Below are 19,871 nucleotides of genomic sequence, written 5' to 3'. Positions count from 1 at the left end.
TAGAAGTTTTAAACCATTTACTGAAATGCTAGCCAGCTGTATAGAAGGTGGGAAACAGGGATAAGGAAAAATTTAAATATTAAGGGAAAGGAGCAGTGTCTCTGATACACTACTAAGAGGAAAAAGGTGAAAGAGTAATCATATGAACACTGATAAGGCCATGTGCAGACACACACCACATGCAGATACACACATATACTCACATAACATAAACACCACTACAGTTACATCGCCTGGAGCATTTATAGCCAGGTATGTGGAAGCAGGACACAGGAATTTATGTATTAATAAGAACCCAGGTTTGATATTTGTCTGATACTTTTTATGTTTAAAAAAATGAAAAGAAACTGGGCACGTGGTGCATACCTATAACCCTAGAACCTGGGCACGTAGTGCATACTTGTAGCCCTAGAACCTGGGCACGTGGTGCATATCGGTGCATACCTGTAACCCTAGAACCTGGGCACGTGGTGCATACCTATAACCCTAGAACCTGGGCATGTGGTGCATACCTATAACCCTAGAACCTGGGCACGTGGTGCATACCTGTAACCCTAGAACCTGGGCATGTGGTGCATACCTGTAATCCTAGAACCTGGGCACACGGTGCATACCTGTAACCCTAGAACCTGGGCACGTGGTGCATACCTGTAATCCTAGAACCTGGGCACGTGGTGCATACCTGTAGCCCTAGAACCTGGGCACGTGGTGCATACCTGTAGCCCTAGAACCTGGGCACGTGGTGCATACCTGTAGCCCTAGAACCTGGGCACGTGGTGCATACCTGTAGCCCTAGAACCTGGGCACGTGGTGCATACCTGTAGCCCTAAAACCTGGGCATGTGGTGCATACCTGTAACCCTAGAACTTGTGAGATCCAAGCAAGAGAGTCACTCTGAGTTCCAGGCCAGCCAAGGCTACAGAGTGAGATTCCAATTCAAACCAAAAAATAAACCAAAAAAATATCACTCTCAAAGGTAAACAAAAACAACTCATACATATAGTATCTGTAAATAAATGCACTGAAAGGCATCCCCAACCAGACTCTATGAGTGGCTCGGGAGCACAGGAACAGTGCCAAGGGCCCACAGGAACAGCATTCTGCAGACACTTGTACCATCACAATTTCCTCAGTGCCCACATGCACTTTCTGAACAGGTTAGGGAGGCTCACATGCTCGCATGAGTTCGTAGACCTTCTCTGGGCAGCCTTCGGGGCGCTCCATACGGTAGTCTTTTTCCAGCAGCTCATAAACCTGTGACAGGTCAATTCCTGGGTAAGGTGACATGCCATAGGTAGCAATTTCCCAGAGCAATACTCCGAATGCTGAAAGAAAGGAAGAGGCAGACATCAGGGTGTGTGAGGCCCTGCCTGGCCAGCGAGATGGCTCAGTGGGTAAAGCATCTACCTCACAAGCTTAAAGACCTTGGATCCCAGAACAACACGAAGGGGAAAGGGGGGAAGTGACTTCACAAAGTTGTCGTCTGACATTCACACATGTGCCCAAGTGTTCACGCACACACACATGTGCACACGCACACATGTGGAAAGGAGGCAGCAGACAGCTCTCCCTAACAACAGTTCAGGAGAGGTAGGACAGAGCAAAGCTGTTTACTCATACTACACTGAAACACATCAAAGGAGAGAAGGGGAAGGTGACCTCCTGGGGTACAGGGTCTCTTGGGTAAGTGCACGAGGGCTAGAAGTCAGAGACCATGTTTGCTTATACCTCTGTAACTATGTAGTTGCACGCCGTCAGGCCATTGGTTGTTTCTAGGTGGGCAAGATTATCCAAGGTCCTTTCTAGCTCTAATCGGTTCGTAAACTTTGGAACTCTGAAGTCTTAATGTCCCACTTCCCACTAACAGAACCAGGGGTCCTTAGAAAAACAGGTGACTCAGATCTGGGACAGGGAAGAAGCCTGGAGTATCTTGTCATTCCAGACAGCACAGATATTATGGAAGACTATCAAAAGGGCAAGGGAGGTGCTCCTACTGGCCAAAGATGAGACATGCCACTGTTAAGAAGACCACAGTACACTGAAACATATCAGTGTGTGTCAACAAAGAGCTCATAATACCACAAAAGACTAGCAAATCCAACTGCCACCACCACAAGGCACTTGGCTACGTGGGAGCCATGACAGGCAGCTCACTTGAATCCATTTCTGCACCAGCTCTACCACTGGGCAACCAAGCACTTGCCAGGCCTTTTATACTCTGTGGCTAACTAAATATGGAATGAAAGTGTTGGAGAATGATCACATGACAGCCTCAGTGAACCACTGGTCTTGGCTCTGATCATTAAGGGCTGCTACACAACATCCCACTAGAGCAGTGGCTGAGACCTTCCTAATGCTGTGACTCTTTAACACAGTTCCTCATGTCGTGGGGATCTCAACCATAAAATTATTTCATTGTTACTTCTTGACTGTGATTTTGCTAGTTATTAATTGTAATGTAAATATTTTTGTAGACAGAGGATTGCCAAAGCGGTTGAGAGCTGCTGCACTAGAGGGAGAAAAATCAAGCATTATAGATCAACCAATCTAAGAGTATGCCACCTCCTCTGATGTATTAAGTGAAAGAAAAGTCAACCAAATGTCATCAGCTACCCAGATCTGACTTTGAATTTTCTATGAGGATTGAAGCCAAAGGCACTGAGCAGATGACAGCTCAGGGACAACAAGCAAAGTCCAGAATCTGGAATCGTCTAAAGGAGAAGTGAGAGTTTATCAATAACGAAACAGCCGGGAATTAGAGTACTAATGGAGATACATCTGGCTCTCAGGTCAAAGTGTAAACAGACATGATTTTTATGGTTTAACTGGAAAAGAAAGCACTGGATATTTTATAATATCCAGAAACTATAAGAGTCATCTGTAAGAAGCAAATACCAAAGTGTTTATGTGAAAAATAGTATGTCTGAGATTTGCTTTAAAATGATAAGAGACAAGGGAGTGGGTGGGGCACAGGGCTCACTGAAGTCACCCTCAGCATGAAAAGTTCTTTAAATAAGACATTGTGGCACATACTTTTAATCTCAGCACCCAGGAGGCAGAAGCTGGGGGATCTCTGAGTTTGAGGCCAGCCTGGTCTACAAAACGAGTCCTAGGACAGTTGAAATGATGTAAAAAGATCATCTCAAAAAAAATTTTTTTTAAGAATAAAATCAAGCCGGGCGGTGGTGGCTCGCGCCTTTAATCCCAGCACTCAGGAGGCAGAGACAGGCGGATCTCTGGGAGTTTGAGGCCAGCCTGGTCTACATAAAGAGTTCTGGGACAGGAACCAAAAGCTACATAGAAACCCTGTCTCGAAAAAAAAAAAAAAAAGAATAAAACCAATATCAGGTGGCACTTCCACACAAAGGACCCTTTTTACAGCCCAAACCAAGAGAAAGCTCTCCCGTGGAGAGGGTGATGCAGGGTGCCTGCAGGGTTGTTGCTGCACCGTCAGGTCAGGTCTACAGCATTTGCGGAACGAAGACACAAATGCGGTGCTACTCTTGGTGACTCTGGAGGTCACTTGCTTCACTTTTGAAAGAAAAGAGGAAACAGGATTTTAAAATGAGCCAGAAAGAAACAAGAGGGTGGAAGTGACAGAGGAAAGATGGAACAGAGAAGCAGAGGAGGGAAATCCCCACCGGCAAGGACGGCCCAGGACTGGCCCTTACCCCAGACGTCCGACTTGATGGAGAACTTGTTGTAGGCTAGGCTCTCAGGTGCAGTCCACTTGATGGGGAATTTGGCTCCAGCATGGGCCGTGTAGGTGTCCCCTGTCATCAACCTGCTCAGGCCAAAATCAGCCACCTTCACCAAATGGTTTTCCCCAACCAGGCAGTTTCGAGCAGCAAGGTCTCTGAGAAAGGAAAAGGGCATCTGTACCAGCTCCTCGCTGCCTCCCCAACTTTGCAGCCTCCCTACTGTTGACAGATGTGACACTAACACAAAGACAATCACGTGTGGTCCTCAGAAGCTTTCCAATGCCTGGCTGGGAACAACAGTCCCTCAGCAAATACTAACTGGGCTGCCACAACAGCAACACAAGCAGACAGGGTGGCAATGGGGGCAGATCATTACCTTGGAACTCAGCTACCTCAGCCATAAAATGCGGACAGAACAGGACCTGCCTTGGGCAGTTGTATATGATAATGGATGGACGTAGAACATTTCCTCTGATATGGGAGAATAACAAGTGTTACCGACATGCTTGTGCTGCTACTGCCCCACACCAGGCACAGGGAACAGTTAGCCCAATGCTCAGCTGCAGGAGACTGATGAGTCTCTCTGCCTGTCCTGTCTATACTCAGCAGGCAATGAAACCGAGTCTGCTGCACTCTTTACCCATATAATATGCTCTCTCCTCTCCTCTTCCTTCCTGATGCCTACCCAAATAAGTTTGAGAAACTTTTCTGTATAATCCACCTCCTCTCACCTCTTGAATCTTCTAGGGAAGAAGGGGTCTAATCTTTGGTTCATGATGTTCCCCATGAAATCACAAGGGAACTGGGCACTGAGGAATGAAAAGATGAGGCAGCTGAGGGCGATGCTGCAGGATGCGGCTTGATCATCAGCAATGAGAAAGAAATTAAACACACAAGAGTTGTGCCTAATAGGATTTTGGTAAAGCATTTTAAGTGTGTGAATGGAGGGGGAACAGAACTGGCCATGCAAGGCAAGCCAGAAGTCAGGAAACCTCAATTTGCAGCATCAGAGGCTTCACTTTGCTGAGCGACAGGAGCGTTTGGATTGGGCTCTCATGGAGCAGAAAAAAATGTCTTCCGAGGGGCTGCCAGCATTTCACACACACTACTTATTCCTGGCTATGAAATCTCATGTCGAGGTTTCACACTTGAGTTAATTGGGTAAGAAAGGTCACCACAGTGGCATGGAGAACATCTTGCATGACGGAGTCGGGCCAAGCCCATCAGGCTCCCTCCTGCACAGGTTGTCACTCTGCTAGGAAGCCACTTCCACCAGCAAAGCATGCAAACCCAGATAATTGTGGCACACTTGAAGGTCAAAACACTCCAGGTTTTAAAAGCAGCAAAAATGCCTAGTTCCGGCTTGCATATACTGTACAATTCTACAGCCATGGAAACATCCCCAAAACCAGTGACAGCTGGTGGACAATGAAACACAAAGAGAAGGAAGAAAAGCCACACACTGAAACTAGGCCTAGGCCCTGGCTTCCACTGTGCCCAGGCAGAGATTTTACTGAGTGTTGACCTTGGGCTGCATTGTTTCAGAGGGAGCCATGGCTATTAAGAAGGAAAGAGGCCTTTTACAGATTTCATTTAATATTCACTAAGTCTAAAATGGCTCAGAAATGAAACACTTCTTTCCTGGGAATTAGTTGCTCTACTGGCCCAGGCCTGAGGCCTGAAGGACTTAGTCCCGCCTGCCACAAGCAGCACTTACGTCAGGCATTTGTGTCTGCCTTTGTTTCAAGAGCTAGTGAGCTGCCAGCACCAAGGCTGGGAGTTGAGTACAAAGACTGGTATTCTGAAGCAGGGTGAGGTGGGGTGGGGTTGCTTTGCCCAACCCTACCTGTGGATGAAGTTCTTCTTCTCCAGGTACTCCATGGCGGATGAGATCTGTGTAGCCATGTAGAGCAATACCACGGCGCTCACCTCCTGCCGGTTACACTCTCTCAGGTAGTCCAGCAGGTTACCATAGGTCATGAACTCTGTGATGATGTAGAACGGAGGCTCCCGGGTACATACCCCTGACAACAAGACATGAGGGGCGTCAGCATATGGCTCCTCCCAAGGGAAGGAACCCTAGAAAAGTCTGGTGCTGAAGAAAAGGCTTCTGAGCTGGTGAGATGGCTCAGCGAATAAACGTGTTTGCCACATGGGCCTGCCTGCCCTGAGACCCCATGGTGGACAGAGGGAACTGACTCTACTTGTCTTCTGACCCCCCCCCCCATCCCTCAAACACACAGTTGTCTTTGATTAAGAAACGATGCTCACTCAGCACACGGACATCTGGACAGAGCCCCTCTTCTGAGTCTATGCATGCTTACCTAGCAGCTGCACCAGGTTAGGATGCTTGATCTCCTTCATCACTGCAGCCTCCTTCAGGAACTCCTCCACCTCCATGGTGTCCTCCTACAAAAGGGAAGTTCAGGAGCATAAGATTTGTTTAGCAAGAAAGTGGCTACGAGGAAGGACACAGCTTCAAGAGCTAATGAAATAGCAGAGGCAACTACGCTCGGCCTAGGCCACTGTTTTTGGTGACCAATGGTTACACTGTCCTTGCCAAACTCAATGAGTCCTGTCCTGGTGATACGCAGAGTCCTGTGGGGCAAATTCTCACCAACAGCATTATGGACTGAATAGAAAACGTCACCAACAGGCTTAAGTCTTGAACAGCTGTTCCCCAGCTGATGGAGCAATTGTGGAAGGCTGTGGACCCTTCAGGAGGTGGGGCTTGTCTGGAACGAGTTCTCATTACAGACACGTCTTTAAAGGTTAGACCCAGTCTCTGGTTCTAGACCAGCTATGATCATGGGAATGGTTTTGCCACACACTCCTGCCATTATAGACCAGAGCACTCTGCCATGCCTTCCACAGTGATAGATGGAAACCCTCTGACACCATAAACCAAACTGGATTTTTTCTCCCTTGTTGTTTCTACCAGAGAGTCAATGGGTCATGAGTCAGAGCTGCTTGGCACTGCTGCCTGGGTCTTCTGTGCTCTTGGAGAAGTACAAACACTATGGTATTGATTCCACAAGTACTGTGTGCTTCCCAATCTAACACCCTTAACGTTAAAGAGGGAACAGTGTCAAGAATCTGAAATGGAGCTGGCCCGAGAGCCACATCTCCAGAGTGCCTCTCACTGGCAGAAGTAGCAGACAGATACCGAGCTGCTTAAGTATGCGGCACCGTGAGCACCTAATGAAGCAATCACCACTGACTAGGGGGTCAATCACCCAGATTCTAAAATGATCTTAGCAGCAGCTCTCTGACAATTCAGTGTCTTCTGTGTAGGTCACAGTACAGGGCCAGAGACAGGCAGACTGCCACTCTTTCCCTCTTTCTTAGACTGAGTCTGAAGGACTGTTCTCTGCTCTTCAGCCTCCTTGCAACTTAAGTCACTGCCTCTTAACCAACTACCACAACAGGAACAGGCAGCGGGGAGTGACAGAGTCTCCCTAGCTGTAAGAACAGGCTCTAGAGGCAAGGAGGACAGCAGGCCACATGAGGTGTCTGCAGGGAGTCTGCCTGTGTGGTAGGGAAGAGATTTCTTGAAAATTAGCTTCTCTGTGTAGATAGCTCCATCAGACCTTGTGCCAAGTGTGTAAGTGTCTACACTGTACGTGCCAAGTGTGTAAGTGTCCACACTTTCCCCGTGCCAACTGTGTAAATGTCTACACTGTGTTTGTGCCAAGAGTGGAACTATTCATAAGGCTGGCACTCTGGCTGTTCCAGTTCCTGCTCTGGCAAGGGGAAAGACACTCCAGAGGATGGGCCAACCTTTTCTTGGGGCCTCTTCCCTTTGGTCAGCCATGCTGAGAAGCAAAGCATGATCAATGCCAGTGTGCTGGTCTGTTACCACTAAACACAGGTTCCAAAAGACTAAACTGAGATGTGACCTGCTGCTCTTTAAACGTGAGCTGCTCTAATGTTGCCACAGCATGTTGCCTGTCACTGCCCAAGCTAAGCAGAGGGCACTCATTCTCACGCTACCAGTGGCTGCTGGACTTTCCAAGTCCCTTCTGTTTCTCAGCTGCTTGGCAGCCTGTCTGGCTCTGGGGTGCAACACTCTGATGTACCTGGTGACACACTCTAAGACTAGCGGTGCCTGCCAGAACCCAGGGGTGCTACACAATACAACTGGCTATGACAAGTTATTCTCCAGTGATCCTTTCTAACATTCACATTCAAGTCTACTTTCTTTCTGTCTTTATTTTTTATTTTTTTTTAATTTTTTTTTGAGACAGGGTTTCTCTGTAGCTTTGGTGCCTGCCCTGGAACTCGCTTTATAGACCAGGCTGGTCTCGAACTCCCAGAGATCCACCTGCCTCTGCCTCCCGAGTGCTGGGATTAAAGGTGTGTGCCACCACCACCTTGTGCCTTTCTTTTCTAATGGAACGCACTACAGTAAACCACACAGGCACATCACCTCAGAAATCTCACTTGCTGTGGGAACATCTACCCTTTTCTTAAAAGGCCCATGATGATGAGGCGGAACATTATTCAAAAATCACCTTCCTACTATCTATCTACAGATTTCCACCCTGTCTCACACACATGGAACAATCATCCTCCTTGCCTATCCATATGCCTGACTTCACCCCCTCACCGACACACACACTCATTCCTTCCTGTGTATCTGTATGCCTGACCTCCACCCCAACACACACACACACACACACCCCAATCATTCCTTCTTGTCTATCCGTATGCCTGACTCCACCCCAACACACACACACAGAGTAATCATTCCTTGCCTTTTTTCTTTCAGAAAAGAATCAGTGTGAGTTTGTCTCCCCCTGCTGGAATTAGACATGATTTATTTCTTATTTTATGTGTAACCTAGGTTTTTAACTGCTGAAATTTAAAAGACAAAACAAAATATCAAAACTGCCATTCTAACTTGCGAAGCTCCTCTGCTTATTTTTTAAATGCACACCATCCTTCTTCCATTTACACAGTAAAATAGGACTATGATGGGTTGGGTAGAAGAAACACTTAGAGGCCTGAATTTTCCTTCATCTTTTTGTCCCTTACGCTTGTTGGGGAGAGAGGGATCAATTGCTTTCTTCATAGGGTCTGACGGGCTCCAACCTCTTGAGAGGAAGCAGGATCCTCTAAGGCAGTCCTAAAGAGTGGCTAAGAGGACAGCTTGTCAGTTATGCTGACCAGTTCTTTCTCCTGGTAACTTAACATTCTCTCTCCTCTCTCTCTTTCTCTCTCATCTTCTATGAACCCCTTACCTCCCAACCCCTCTCTCCTTTTTTCCTTCCTTAATTGAGGCAGGGTTTCATGTGATGACCTCCAACCCCTGCTCCTTCTGCCTCCACCTCTCTGCAGATAGCATCTGTATACAGTGCTAAGGAGCAAGCTCAAGGCTCTGTGCGTACTGGATAGCACTGGAGTTGGGCCACCTCAGCCTTGGAAGACATTTTCAGTGCCTAGCCAGCAGGCAGCAGGGGCACGTGCTCCTATTGCTGCGGCAGTTGACTCTGGTGCTAAGAGGTGGAGCAAGCACACAGCTCTTCTGGAAGACAGACTGGTTTTCTAATACCGACCTTTATTTTATTGTCTTTGCACAGACACAATCACTGAGACTCAACAATAGACATCTATCTAACATGCTTCCTGGCCTTGTCCCAAGTGTAGCAGTCTACAGCTTAAGAGGGGCACTACCTTAGAAATGACTCTGTTCCTGGGCTCTCAGGTGAGTGCGGCCAACAGCACAGTGGCCTGGCACGCACACACAAGGCTAAGAGCACCGTGGGGAGATGCTGGCTCCTGACTAGCCCTTGTGCTGGGAAGCAGGTGTAGAAGCTAAGTTCCACATCTAGCCTGTAGCTACTTCCCGCAAAAAAAGCACTTGTTCTCAAACATCATGGCCATCTCAAATACTGATCTCCACGGTCAGCAGAGTCCTGCCAGGATGGCAGTACAGTAACCAGTCACCATGGCACAACAAACTCCAGTCACAGAGTCTTTCTCTCTGGTACGCAGGCCTATGTGGAACCTGCAGTGTGGCTGCCAAATGTCAATGCTGTTGCAGACCCCCCTTTCTGTTGGCTGTTTCTAAAGTCCCCAATAAACCATTTCCAGGGGGGAAAAAAAGGCAGATCTGCTGCTCCTCAGGGAGACAGTAGTTTCTCAATGCTGACGGGGATGCAGTCAGGACCCCAGCCACCAGCGGGGGGAGGACACTATATGCTCACATTGGGGCTCGGTACGCTGCTTCGCTTTTGGCTGTTTCCCGTTGCTCTGTCAGTGAGCTTCTGAGTCAGTATCATTGCCACAACTAGATCCCAAAGTAGTCTCAACTAATTTGAAAGACGTTTGGAATATAATTCCTTTAAAACTCTAGGCTCCTTGTACTCAATAGCTGTTTGTTTGTGTTGTGGAATATTCTTTTTCTTAAAAAAAATATTTATTTATTTATTTATTATGTATACAATATTCTGTCTGTGTGTATGTCTGCAGGCCAGAAGAGGACACCAGACCTCACTACAGATGGTTGTGAGCCACCATGTGGTTGGCGGGAATTGAACTCAGGACCTTTGGAAGAGCAGGCAGTGCTCTTAACCACTGAGCCATCTCTCCAGCCCCGTGTGGAATATTCTTTAACTGGATAAAGATGTGTTACATTTGAATATGCCACATTTGTTTAATTATATAAAGATGTAGCATTTGTTTCACCTTGCCTGCCTAAGGCCTCCACTGGTCTAATAAAGAGTTGATCAGCCAATAGCTAGGCAGAGAAAGGATAGGTGAGGCTAGCAGACAGAGAATAAATAGGAGAAATCTAGGCTTGAGAGGAACAAAAGAGGGAGGATGAAAGAATGAGGGATACGCCTGGGGCCAGAAGCCAGGCAGCCGCCAGCCAGCCAGCCAGCCACAAGAAGCAGTGTAAGTCATACAGAATAAGAAAGGTTAAAAGCCCCAGGCAAAATGTAGAGAGAAACAGGTTAATTTAAGTTAAAAGAGCTAGCCAGAAATGAGTCTCAACTGGGCTGAACATTCATAACTGAGTGTCTGTGTTATGAATTGAGAGCTGGTTGGTGGCCCGAAAGAAAAAAGCCTGGTAGATGTTTGTTTTGGGGTTTTGTTTTGGTGTGCATGTGAGTGCATGCAAAGCATGCAGATGTGCCATGGTGTACATGCCACAGCACATGCTTACAGGTCAGAGAACAACTTGGGTAAAGTTTTCACCTTCCTGCTTGTCGTCTGTTGCTGCACTGCACTCCAGGCAGAGTGGCCTACAGGCTTCCAGCACTCTCTGTCTCTGCTCCCTCCTTGCCATAGCAGCACTGGGTTAGAGACATGCTACCCTGGTCGGCTTCACGCTTGCATAGAAGTACTTTACTCACTGAGCCCTTTCTCCAGGCTTAAGAGTTATTTTTCTTCAGCACACTATGTTGGGCATGACAATACACTGTAATAAGGTCAAGGCTAGATTCAACTATGCACATAGTAGCACTAAAGCTCTCAAAGTCAAACAGCAAAACCCAAATCTATACAACAACCCAGGCACTTGCAGAATCCTGCTTTCACTTACAGTGCAACTACAGTTTCCCATCTATAGATGTCAGCCAAGTGCCTTTCTCTTTTCCTGCTCTCCAAAGGCAGAACTTGCCTTCCAGGATGAATGGGGAGAGCTGGGACCAAAAACAAGCAGGTCTTGCACCCCCTGCTGGTTAACGACGGGAGGAAGCGTTGCTTTGTGAGCCTGCTGAAAGAATGAAGCTGGAAAGACCAGTAGGGTTCTCTGAGGGGTGTTTCACAGCTACAGTCAGCAGGGGAAGGCCATAGGACAGTGGTTTCTCAACCTGTGGGTTGCTACCCCTTTGGGATTGCATATTAGACGGCCTGCATATCAGATATTTACAATTCATAACAGTAGCAAAATTACAGTTATGAAGTAGCAACGAAGTAATTTTATGGTTGGAGTCATCACATGAGGAACTGTATTAAGGGGCTGCAGCACCAGGAAGGTTGAGAACCACTGTCACAAGGGATGAGGGAGATGGCAAAAAGAGTTGGGCTTGGGATCTAGGTGCCTGGGTTCGAATTCAGGCTCAGTACTCCAGCTTCCACAGCCTTAATGGTGATTGCATTCGTATTTGGTTCCCTGTCTTGGCACCTGTGAGTGCTACGGTGCTGCTGGGTGGAATAAGCTTATGAACACACAGAGAACTCTGTGGGCCTGTATTCGCATGGTAACTTTGGCCATTAGCTTAGTTTAGTATAGTTCTCAACATCTGCAGAGGAGATAAAGAACCAAAACACTTTATTACTCTTATCTGACAAATGGGTAACAGACTGCAGAGCTGTGTGCAGGACTGGGCAGTGGTTGTACAGTATGTGTTTGGAGGTAACACACCTCCACAGAGAGTGTACTGCCTCTCCGTGGTCAGGTGCTGTGCACCATGAGAACTCCTACCCAACAGACCCTGTCACTCTTTATCAACCATGGCACACATGCTAATGAGGCTCTTGGGGAAACTCACTGAGGTCTCAGCAGAAAGTACCAGAACAGATCCTCCTCCAGAATCCCTTCCACTGTTCCCCCTGTGCAACTTCTACCTCTTTTTAAATGCTGTGTTTTTCACATTACTTATCTATTGTGTGTGGAGAGCATGTGTTATGGCACGTGTGTGCTGGTTAGAGGACAACTCTGGGGAGTCTTCTGGGAGTCCGTCTCTCCTGCCATCATGCAGGCTCAAGGGATAAACCTTAGGTTGTCAGGCTTGCCATCAGGTGCGTTTACTGACTGAGTCACCTTGCAGGCCCTCTATCTTTCTTGAAGGTTTTCAAATTAGCCTTCCCTTGTTGTGGTTTCCCTCTTCCTTGTTGTGTTTGTAAATCCCTGCCAGTGGTGCCTGACCCTCGAAGCCAGTGCCACCGTGGCCAGGTGTACTGACATGGATCAGCTCTCTCCCCTCATGCCATGCAAAACGGACGGAATCAAACGTGTCTTGAGCACCTGCCTCCTCCTCACTGAGGCTTCCTGGCCTCTGCCCTTCATCACAGCCATGATTCCCATTCTTCTAACCACTACAGGCATCACTGCCTCCTCCTTGCATGGCAGAGCTGTTGTCAGACACTGCCCTGACATCTCTATTTCTCATCTGATGTGGCCCACCCAGGCCTGAGCACTAGGGTTTAGCCAATAAATGCAAAGAACTCTGCCTTTGTTAAATTTTTAAAAAACTGAATTTGGAAAATATTAAGGAGTATTCCAGGATCGCACCTATGCTCCTCTTCCCCCAGGGCCAAAGGGGGGGAAAATACTAACTGTGGTGCTCAGAAAGCTGCTTTTCCTTCTAGAATCAAGGGAGGCAGTCTTGCTTTAAACAGTGACTTTCGGTAACCAAAAGTTCCAGCCTCCATTTTACTGTCTTTTAGAGCAGAGCTGAGCCTGTCAGATGCACTGCCTGACTGAGCTGAGACACAAGCACACACTCGGGTCTGTTTTCCCGGGCCCTTTTCTGGCGGCTACTCACAGGCTGTATCATCAGTTTGTCTAAAACAGGCAAAAGCAAACACTGTAGGTGAACACTAGGGGACACTCTCACCTCAGGGACAAGCTCAGGCTGTGCAGATGCAGGGATGGGGTCCTAACCTTACAGAGAACTGGTCAACAGTGGAAAGGTGCATCCTGGGACGGAAGGAAGGCCATAGCTCAGTGATAATCACTTACTGGAGCTGTTCTAGAAAGGCCTCACTCCTGTGTGCAGAAGCCTGGCCTGTGGGAGAGAACTGGACGGTACCAGGACACCACACACCTGCCTTCTGTATCAGCCCAAGGAGGACTCATCACTCATGACTCTCCTTTTCCAACCCCAACTCTGTGCGTCTCTGAACTCTCATAAGGAAGTGGCGGCCTCCATGTCACCCAACAAGAACAGAAAGACTTTGAAAGAACGCTGCCACAGAACAAGGGACTCTAGGAGCCTTTCCCGACCCTCAGCACTGGTCAGCACCTGTACCCCACCTACATCCTTCAACCAGGACCTAAACTCACCTTCAAGGTCTTCACAGCCACAGTCAGGCTGTACTTCTTCCATACACCTTCGTACACCTCCCCATACTGGCCGCCACCCAGCTTGTGCTTCATGGTGATGTCTGTGCGCTCCATTTCCCACTTGTCATAGTTGGGGGACACGCCATAGATGGTGGGCTTGTTGCGCTTGGGAGCTGGGTAGTGGAGCGTGGTGATGAGCCCATCAGCCACCGTGGAATGATGGTGAACTAACTCGGCCAGAGTGTTGAAGCGGCTCTCCGAGGAGACATAGAGCTGAGAAAGATAGGTAACAGTCCTCATTCACAGAGCAAACACCAGGGGAAAAGGCTCTGTTTATGGTTTAGTCACCCTCCAAAGCTTTTCTAGCAGGGGTGGAACTTACTGACAGAGACACTCAGAAGTCTGAGGGCACGTGCACCTGCCTCTGCTGATCCCCTCCCCGTTATCCTCCAATGCATTACTCTGCTTTGTGTCGAGGCAGGATTTCTCTGTATAGTTCTGTATAGTTCTGGCTATCTTGGAACTTGCTCTGCAGACCCGGCTGGCCTCAAACCAACAATGTATTACTTTTAATTAATTTTTTTTGTTTTTGTTTTATGTGTATAGGTAGTTGCATGTATGTATATATGTGCACCATGCACGTCTGGTGCTTTCTCTTGGAGGTCAGAATAAGGCATCAAACTCCCTGAAACCAGAATTATATAGAGAATGGTTGTAAGCCACCGTGTGGGTTCTGGCAACGGAACTGGGAACATTTGGAAGAGCAGCAGTCAATGCTCTTAATCCTGAAGAGTCATCTCTCTAGTCCCTGCCCTCCAACTGAAGTGTTTTCCCTGAGTGCCCAATCTGAAGTCACCACCAGGGCGGAGGGCAGGCAGCATCGCCTGTCTTACTTTTCTTCACTATTTTTTTTTTTGGTTTTCGAGACAGGGTTTCTCTGTGGCTTCGGAGCCTGTCCTGGAACTAGCTCTGTCTTCACTATTAACTGACAGCTCTGTCTCCACCCAACTGAACCTAAGCTCCAAGGAAGCACAGCCTGGGCCATCTTTTCCATCCTGTTGTTCCCATGATAAGAAACTACTCCAAAATAGGTACTAAGTCCTTGCTGATGAATGAACAGTAGAACTTATGAACTTGCTGACTAGGAAAGAAAAGAATTCAATTTATAACCATAAATGTTAAAGTACACAGTGGTCGGAGGGTGGGAACTGATAACGAAGCAAGTGTCTCCTCAAGCTGTCTGCTTGCTTGGGACTTGGTGTAAGGCACCAGACACCAAGACTTGTATTGCTGGCAGCTTGCCTGGGGAGGCTGTTTCTATCAGCACCTTGTAGGCAAGAAGACAACACAGCCTTAACCAAGATGGGAACATACGAAGACTCTTGAGAAGGGGTGCTTTGGGGCTTTTCTGAGAGCCACAGCACAGAGGGCCTGCCAGGAACACTCTGCATAGTTCTCCTGTGGACACGGGCAGAAAGGGCAGCCACCTTTGTCTCCTGCTGCAGTGCTGTGGGAAGGAACTGCTCCCTGCTCACATCTACATGGAACATCTGGGCCCCAGGCATATCACAGAGCACCTGCCCCGGCAGCAACCTCATGGTGGGCAGGAGAGGTTGGACCCAGACAGTACTGATACCTGGTGAGACGTGCACAGAAAGGTTGACATATGAACAGTGTGGGGGGAGGAGTAAGACACACAGAAGGCACAAGGCTGTTGGCTGTTGGGTATACTGAGCACCACTGTCACCATGATATGAACATTCATTCCCTTGGACGGTGAAGTGGGGAAGTGTGGTCTCAGAGGAGGTACATAAGGTCTTGTTGGGGGCCCAGAGCTCTCCTACGCCAGAGCCCTCAGACGGTGCTTATGAAGGAACCAGCTTGGCCCCTCCTCCATCTCAGATGAAAAGTCTGTTTCTGCATGCATTCAATGGACTGACTACTCCGCCAATTCACTGCCACTGTGCCAGGGGCCATTACCAGTCTGTACCATGCTGCTTCAATGTACAGTGTTCCACACGAAGAGCTAAATAAAACTGTCCTCTGTGAATTAGCTGCTTCAGGTTATTTCATTATGGCAGTAAAATGCAGACACGGTTATTTTTGTAGCTTATAGTATTAATATTGGATCATTAAAACTTTAAAGGGAAATAATCACAAGGGTTCAGTAGCAGATCTATACTCCCCTTTTCTGCTCGCTAAGGACATAACACAATTTTTAGACTTAGGCAGGCCAAATGTGTATCTATAAGTCTACTAAAATAAAAGTGCAAGACAACCGAGATTTGTCTAAACATACCCCTCGCTCCTTGTGTGACAACTGTGGTCTGTGAGAAGGGACATCTGAGCAGCAGGGCCCCCTTTCACCTCACAGCACCGAGACGAGCCTGTCAACAGTTCTGGGGACATAGTGAGTGCAGTGAGTGGGGTATTATCACACAGCCTACCATTGGCTCGGTACCCTCACAGCCCACAGACATAGTGCACTCTGTAGGGTTTGGGGAGACAGGTCCCAGTCTCTTCCATTCCTCAGAAAGCCGTGACTAAGTTCATTTTCCAACCTAAAATTTACACACCAACATTCCCAGCCACGTTCCGAGTCACACCGCCCACTCTGGCAGTTGCCTTTTGAATGCTCTAGCTTTTGAGAACTCTGGTGATGATTGGGACAAGCATTTGGAATTTGGGGTGCGTTCAGAGAAGCAGGTGAAGCTAGTGCTGAGTGACTGGTTCTGTGCTGTGCCGCCCTGCAAACATACAGCATGCTCAGGCAGAAGTCTGCCTCTTCCTGATTGTTCATGAGACACTCCCAGGTGCCAGGGTACAGGGCAATGTCACTTGTGCTTTAGAATTGAGACAGACTGGCTCTTCAGAGCCGCTCACAGAAAGTCCTCAAGTTCCCACCCGCAGCAGTTCCTCTGAAAGGAAGGTAGTTAGTTAGCAGGCTCCTCCAAGAATGCTCGCACCACCACTTGGTCCCAGGGAAGGCAAAGCCCAGATAATCCGGAGGTCCTGGGGCCAACATTTCCTGCCTGGGTTCCACTTCTATCAACTTGAGCCTGTCACTTCTGAAGCTAGGAAACTTCAAGAAGAGGGAAAGCTTCAGGGTCTTGGGAACTGTGGGAATGCACAGCTGTGGCTTGCAGGAGTAGGAACAAAAAACAAGAAAGGTTCAGAAAACACAGAGCACAGAGAGGTAAACAGGAGTAAGTAGGAAGTCAGATGTTTGGGCCCGACAGAAGAATCTTCTGTATCTGGTTGTGACTGATTGGCTGATTTAGAAATAAAATATCATCTTTATCAGCCCCAGTCCGCCCCTCCCAGCATTCTGAAATGTTTCCTTTAGTAATCAAAGAGGATTGCATCAAAGCCCTGCTATGTGGGAAGCATTCTTCAGTATTGAGTCCCACTATCCTGCCAGGGCTGTGGTACCTCCCTATCCTGATGCCTGTCTCTCACTCTTGGGACATGATTCCACCCACTAATGCTTCCTTGAATGTGAACTTCTGTAGATAAACGCCTCATCAAGGGCTGAGAAGCCTCCAAAGTCTCCAGACGCCTGGATGGCTGATAGGAGAACCTTTTCCATGGTGGAGTAGATGAGCTGCCAGTCATGGGAGTGACCTGTATACTCTGAGCACATACCAGATTTACAGAGGGGATTTTAAACTCTTCTCCACTCTAAGCAGAACTTAGACTAAGCTCAAGCTAATGAGTTGTCCCTCAGACCACACCTATCCAAGCTGTTCTGAGGCTGCTGATTAAAGAAAGGACTCTGGGGACAAGACAGCATGGTCTTGCTCAGTGTAGACCTCAGTGGTCATCCTGAAGCAGCTTGGCTTGCTCCACAAAAAGAAAACAGAGGAGAGCAAACTGTCATCTCCAGAAACCCACCTCCTAGGGAAAAGGTACTGTGCAGCCTGCAGTTTTTTTTTTTTTAAAGAAGCACTACTCTGGAGTCCACCCCAGAGTGTAAAGATCTAGCTCTACCCACTGCATGTCTGAGGCAGCCTGGCTCTAACTGCAAGCTGTATGGCTAGCTTGCCTAAATGAGGAGATTCCAAAGGCACTCACAGCGTGTGGATTGGATAGGGAAGACCATCCCCAATGGATGGGGGCAGCACATCATCCCCAATGGATGGACTGAGTAAACGGGGATGGAGAAGTCAGGTGGCGGAGGCACATGCCTGCAGATCTCTGTTTGAGGCCAGCCTGGTCTACAGTTTCAGGACAGCCAAGGCTACATAGCTTTCCTGTTTGGGAAAAAGGGGGAGGGGTTCTGCTTCTAATCTTCTGGGATGTGAGCAAGCAGCAGCACCTGCCACACTTACCCCACCAAGACTAGTCAAATAAACAAATCTTTCCTCCCATAAGTTGCTTTTGGTCAGGCATCTGTTCAGTGTTGAGAAAAGGAACTGAAACATCCCAACAGTCTAACCCTGTACAATAACCACAGTGCTGCACTAGAGGCCTTCAGAGACAGGCAAGAGGACATGAACACTCAAAAAGAAGGAAATCAGAGGCGTATAGACCAGTGTGGTGATGCATGACCTTAATCCCTATGCTCTGGAGGCAGGGGTGGGGCAGCCTGGTCCACATAGCAAGTTCTAGGAGGGAGAGTACACATGCTCACATGCTACAAATGAATGTGTGAGCCAGCCAGGAAAATGCTAAAGAAGATGACAAGGGTGCCGGCCCATCAGACACGGATTCAAAGAACAAAGATGCAGCTAACTATTCAAAGTGTCATGCTAAAATCCTCAAGGAGAGTTGAGGATCCATAGGCCTCTCCACACCTGTAAGGGAAGCACACATACTTCTCTAAGCAGGAGAAAGACAAACTTAATACATGGAATAAGAATGACACGTGTACTGAATCTGGGAAGGTCACCTTCTTCAGCAATCAGTAACAAGGATGGCGTATAGTCTAGTGAGAGCTGGTAAGTACTTACTCTGGAGACTTACCCCAGAGATCTGCGAAGGCAGACTGGAACAAGCATTGTAGAGGGAGGCTTGGCAAACTTGACACTAGCTTTAAAGAGCGTATAACCCGTGATTAGTTCCAGCCACTATCTTACCCATGTTTATACTCGAGTGCATAGTAACAAATGTAGGAGATCACAGTCAGAATTTTTTTGTGCCAGAGGTAGTGGTGCACACCTTTAATCCCAGTACTTGGGAGACAAGTAAATCTCTGTGAGTTCAAGGCTAGCCTGGTCTATAGAGCTAGTTTTAGATCAGCCAAGGCTATAAAAACAAAACAAATCCCGTCTCAAAAAGCAAAACAAAACAATAACAAAAAACAAACAAAATCAAAACAAAACAAAATTGTTCTGTTTTGATTTTTTTTTTTTTTTTTTTTTTTGCTATAGTTTTACACTGCAGTTCACTGTCATGATGTCTGGCTTCAAACTAAGCAATCTTCTTGCCTCATCTTCCCAAGTGCTGGTTTACAGTGTGACCACTACAGGACAGAAGCAGGGCTACATGAGCCACTGTGAAACTCTTCAAAATGCCTTGGAAAGGAAGGAGCATCAGTATGCAGGCACCACCTGTGTCTCCGCTTCATGAGGACAGATATACTGGGTAAGTCTAAACAGGCTGACAAGACAGTTTTTATTGTAATAAGTTTGCCATTTGAAACCACGAACATTCATTACATACTAATATGAAACAAAGCTGTGTGTGGCAGTGCACACTTAATCCCAGCAGTCAGGACTTCAGAGGCAGGAGTGTGGCCAAAAGTTTAAAGCCAGCCTGGGCTACATAGTGATATCCAGGCAAGCCAGCACTACATAACAAGATCTTCTTTCAAAAACAAAATGTGTAGGTGCATGTACAAAATGTATATACATTAGCCAGGTGGTGGTGGTGTATGTCTTTAATCTCAGCACTTGAGAGGCAGAGGTGGATCTCTATGAGTTTGAGGCCAGCCTGGTCTACAGAGTAGGTTCCAGGACAGGGCTGTTACACAGAGAAACTAAATCTCTAAAAGCAAAAAAAAAATATATGAATTGCAGCACTGCATAAAGAACCCAAGGTCACATGCAAGTGCTACACCATGGAGCCAGCGCCCCCCAAAAAACAATTTAGATGCTGCGATGGTTTGAATAAAAATGGTCCCCATAGGCTCATATATCTGAATGCTTTGT

The 19,871-nt window shown here is 47.6% G+C and overlaps 1 protein-coding gene across 3 annotated transcripts in view; it reads right to left on the bottom strand.

Moving 5' to 3' along the window:
• The window catches only part of Abl1 (ABL proto-oncogene 1, non-receptor tyrosine kinase), a 131,158-nt gene that overhangs the window by 7,913 nt on the left and 103,374 nt on the right, over positions 1-19,871 (bottom strand). For all 3 annotated transcript variants that reach the window (XM_041674326.1, XM_041674327.1, XM_041674328.1), the window contains 5 exons: positions 13,720-13,992; positions 6,026-6,110; positions 5,548-5,725; positions 3,672-3,856; positions 1,173-1,325 (listed from right to left, as the gene is read on the bottom strand). In XM_041674326.1, coding sequence (XP_041530260.1) covers positions 1,173-1,325; positions 3,672-3,856; positions 5,548-5,725; positions 6,026-6,110; positions 13,720-13,992 — 874 coding nt within the window. The remainder of the gene's footprint in view (positions 1-1,172; positions 1,326-3,671; positions 3,857-5,547; positions 5,726-6,025; positions 6,111-13,719; positions 13,993-19,871) is intronic.

The sequence above is a fragment of the Microtus oregoni genome, unplaced genomic scaffold, assembly GCF_018167655.1.
Source record: "Microtus oregoni isolate MIOR12 unplaced genomic scaffold, Mior012 000025F_ref0000491, whole genome shotgun sequence".
In the NCBI taxonomy this organism is placed as follows: Eukaryota; Metazoa; Chordata; class Mammalia; order Rodentia; family Cricetidae; genus Microtus; species Microtus oregoni.
Note: the sequence above shows the minus strand (reverse complement) of the source record. Positions and strands in the feature narration are given on the sequence as shown.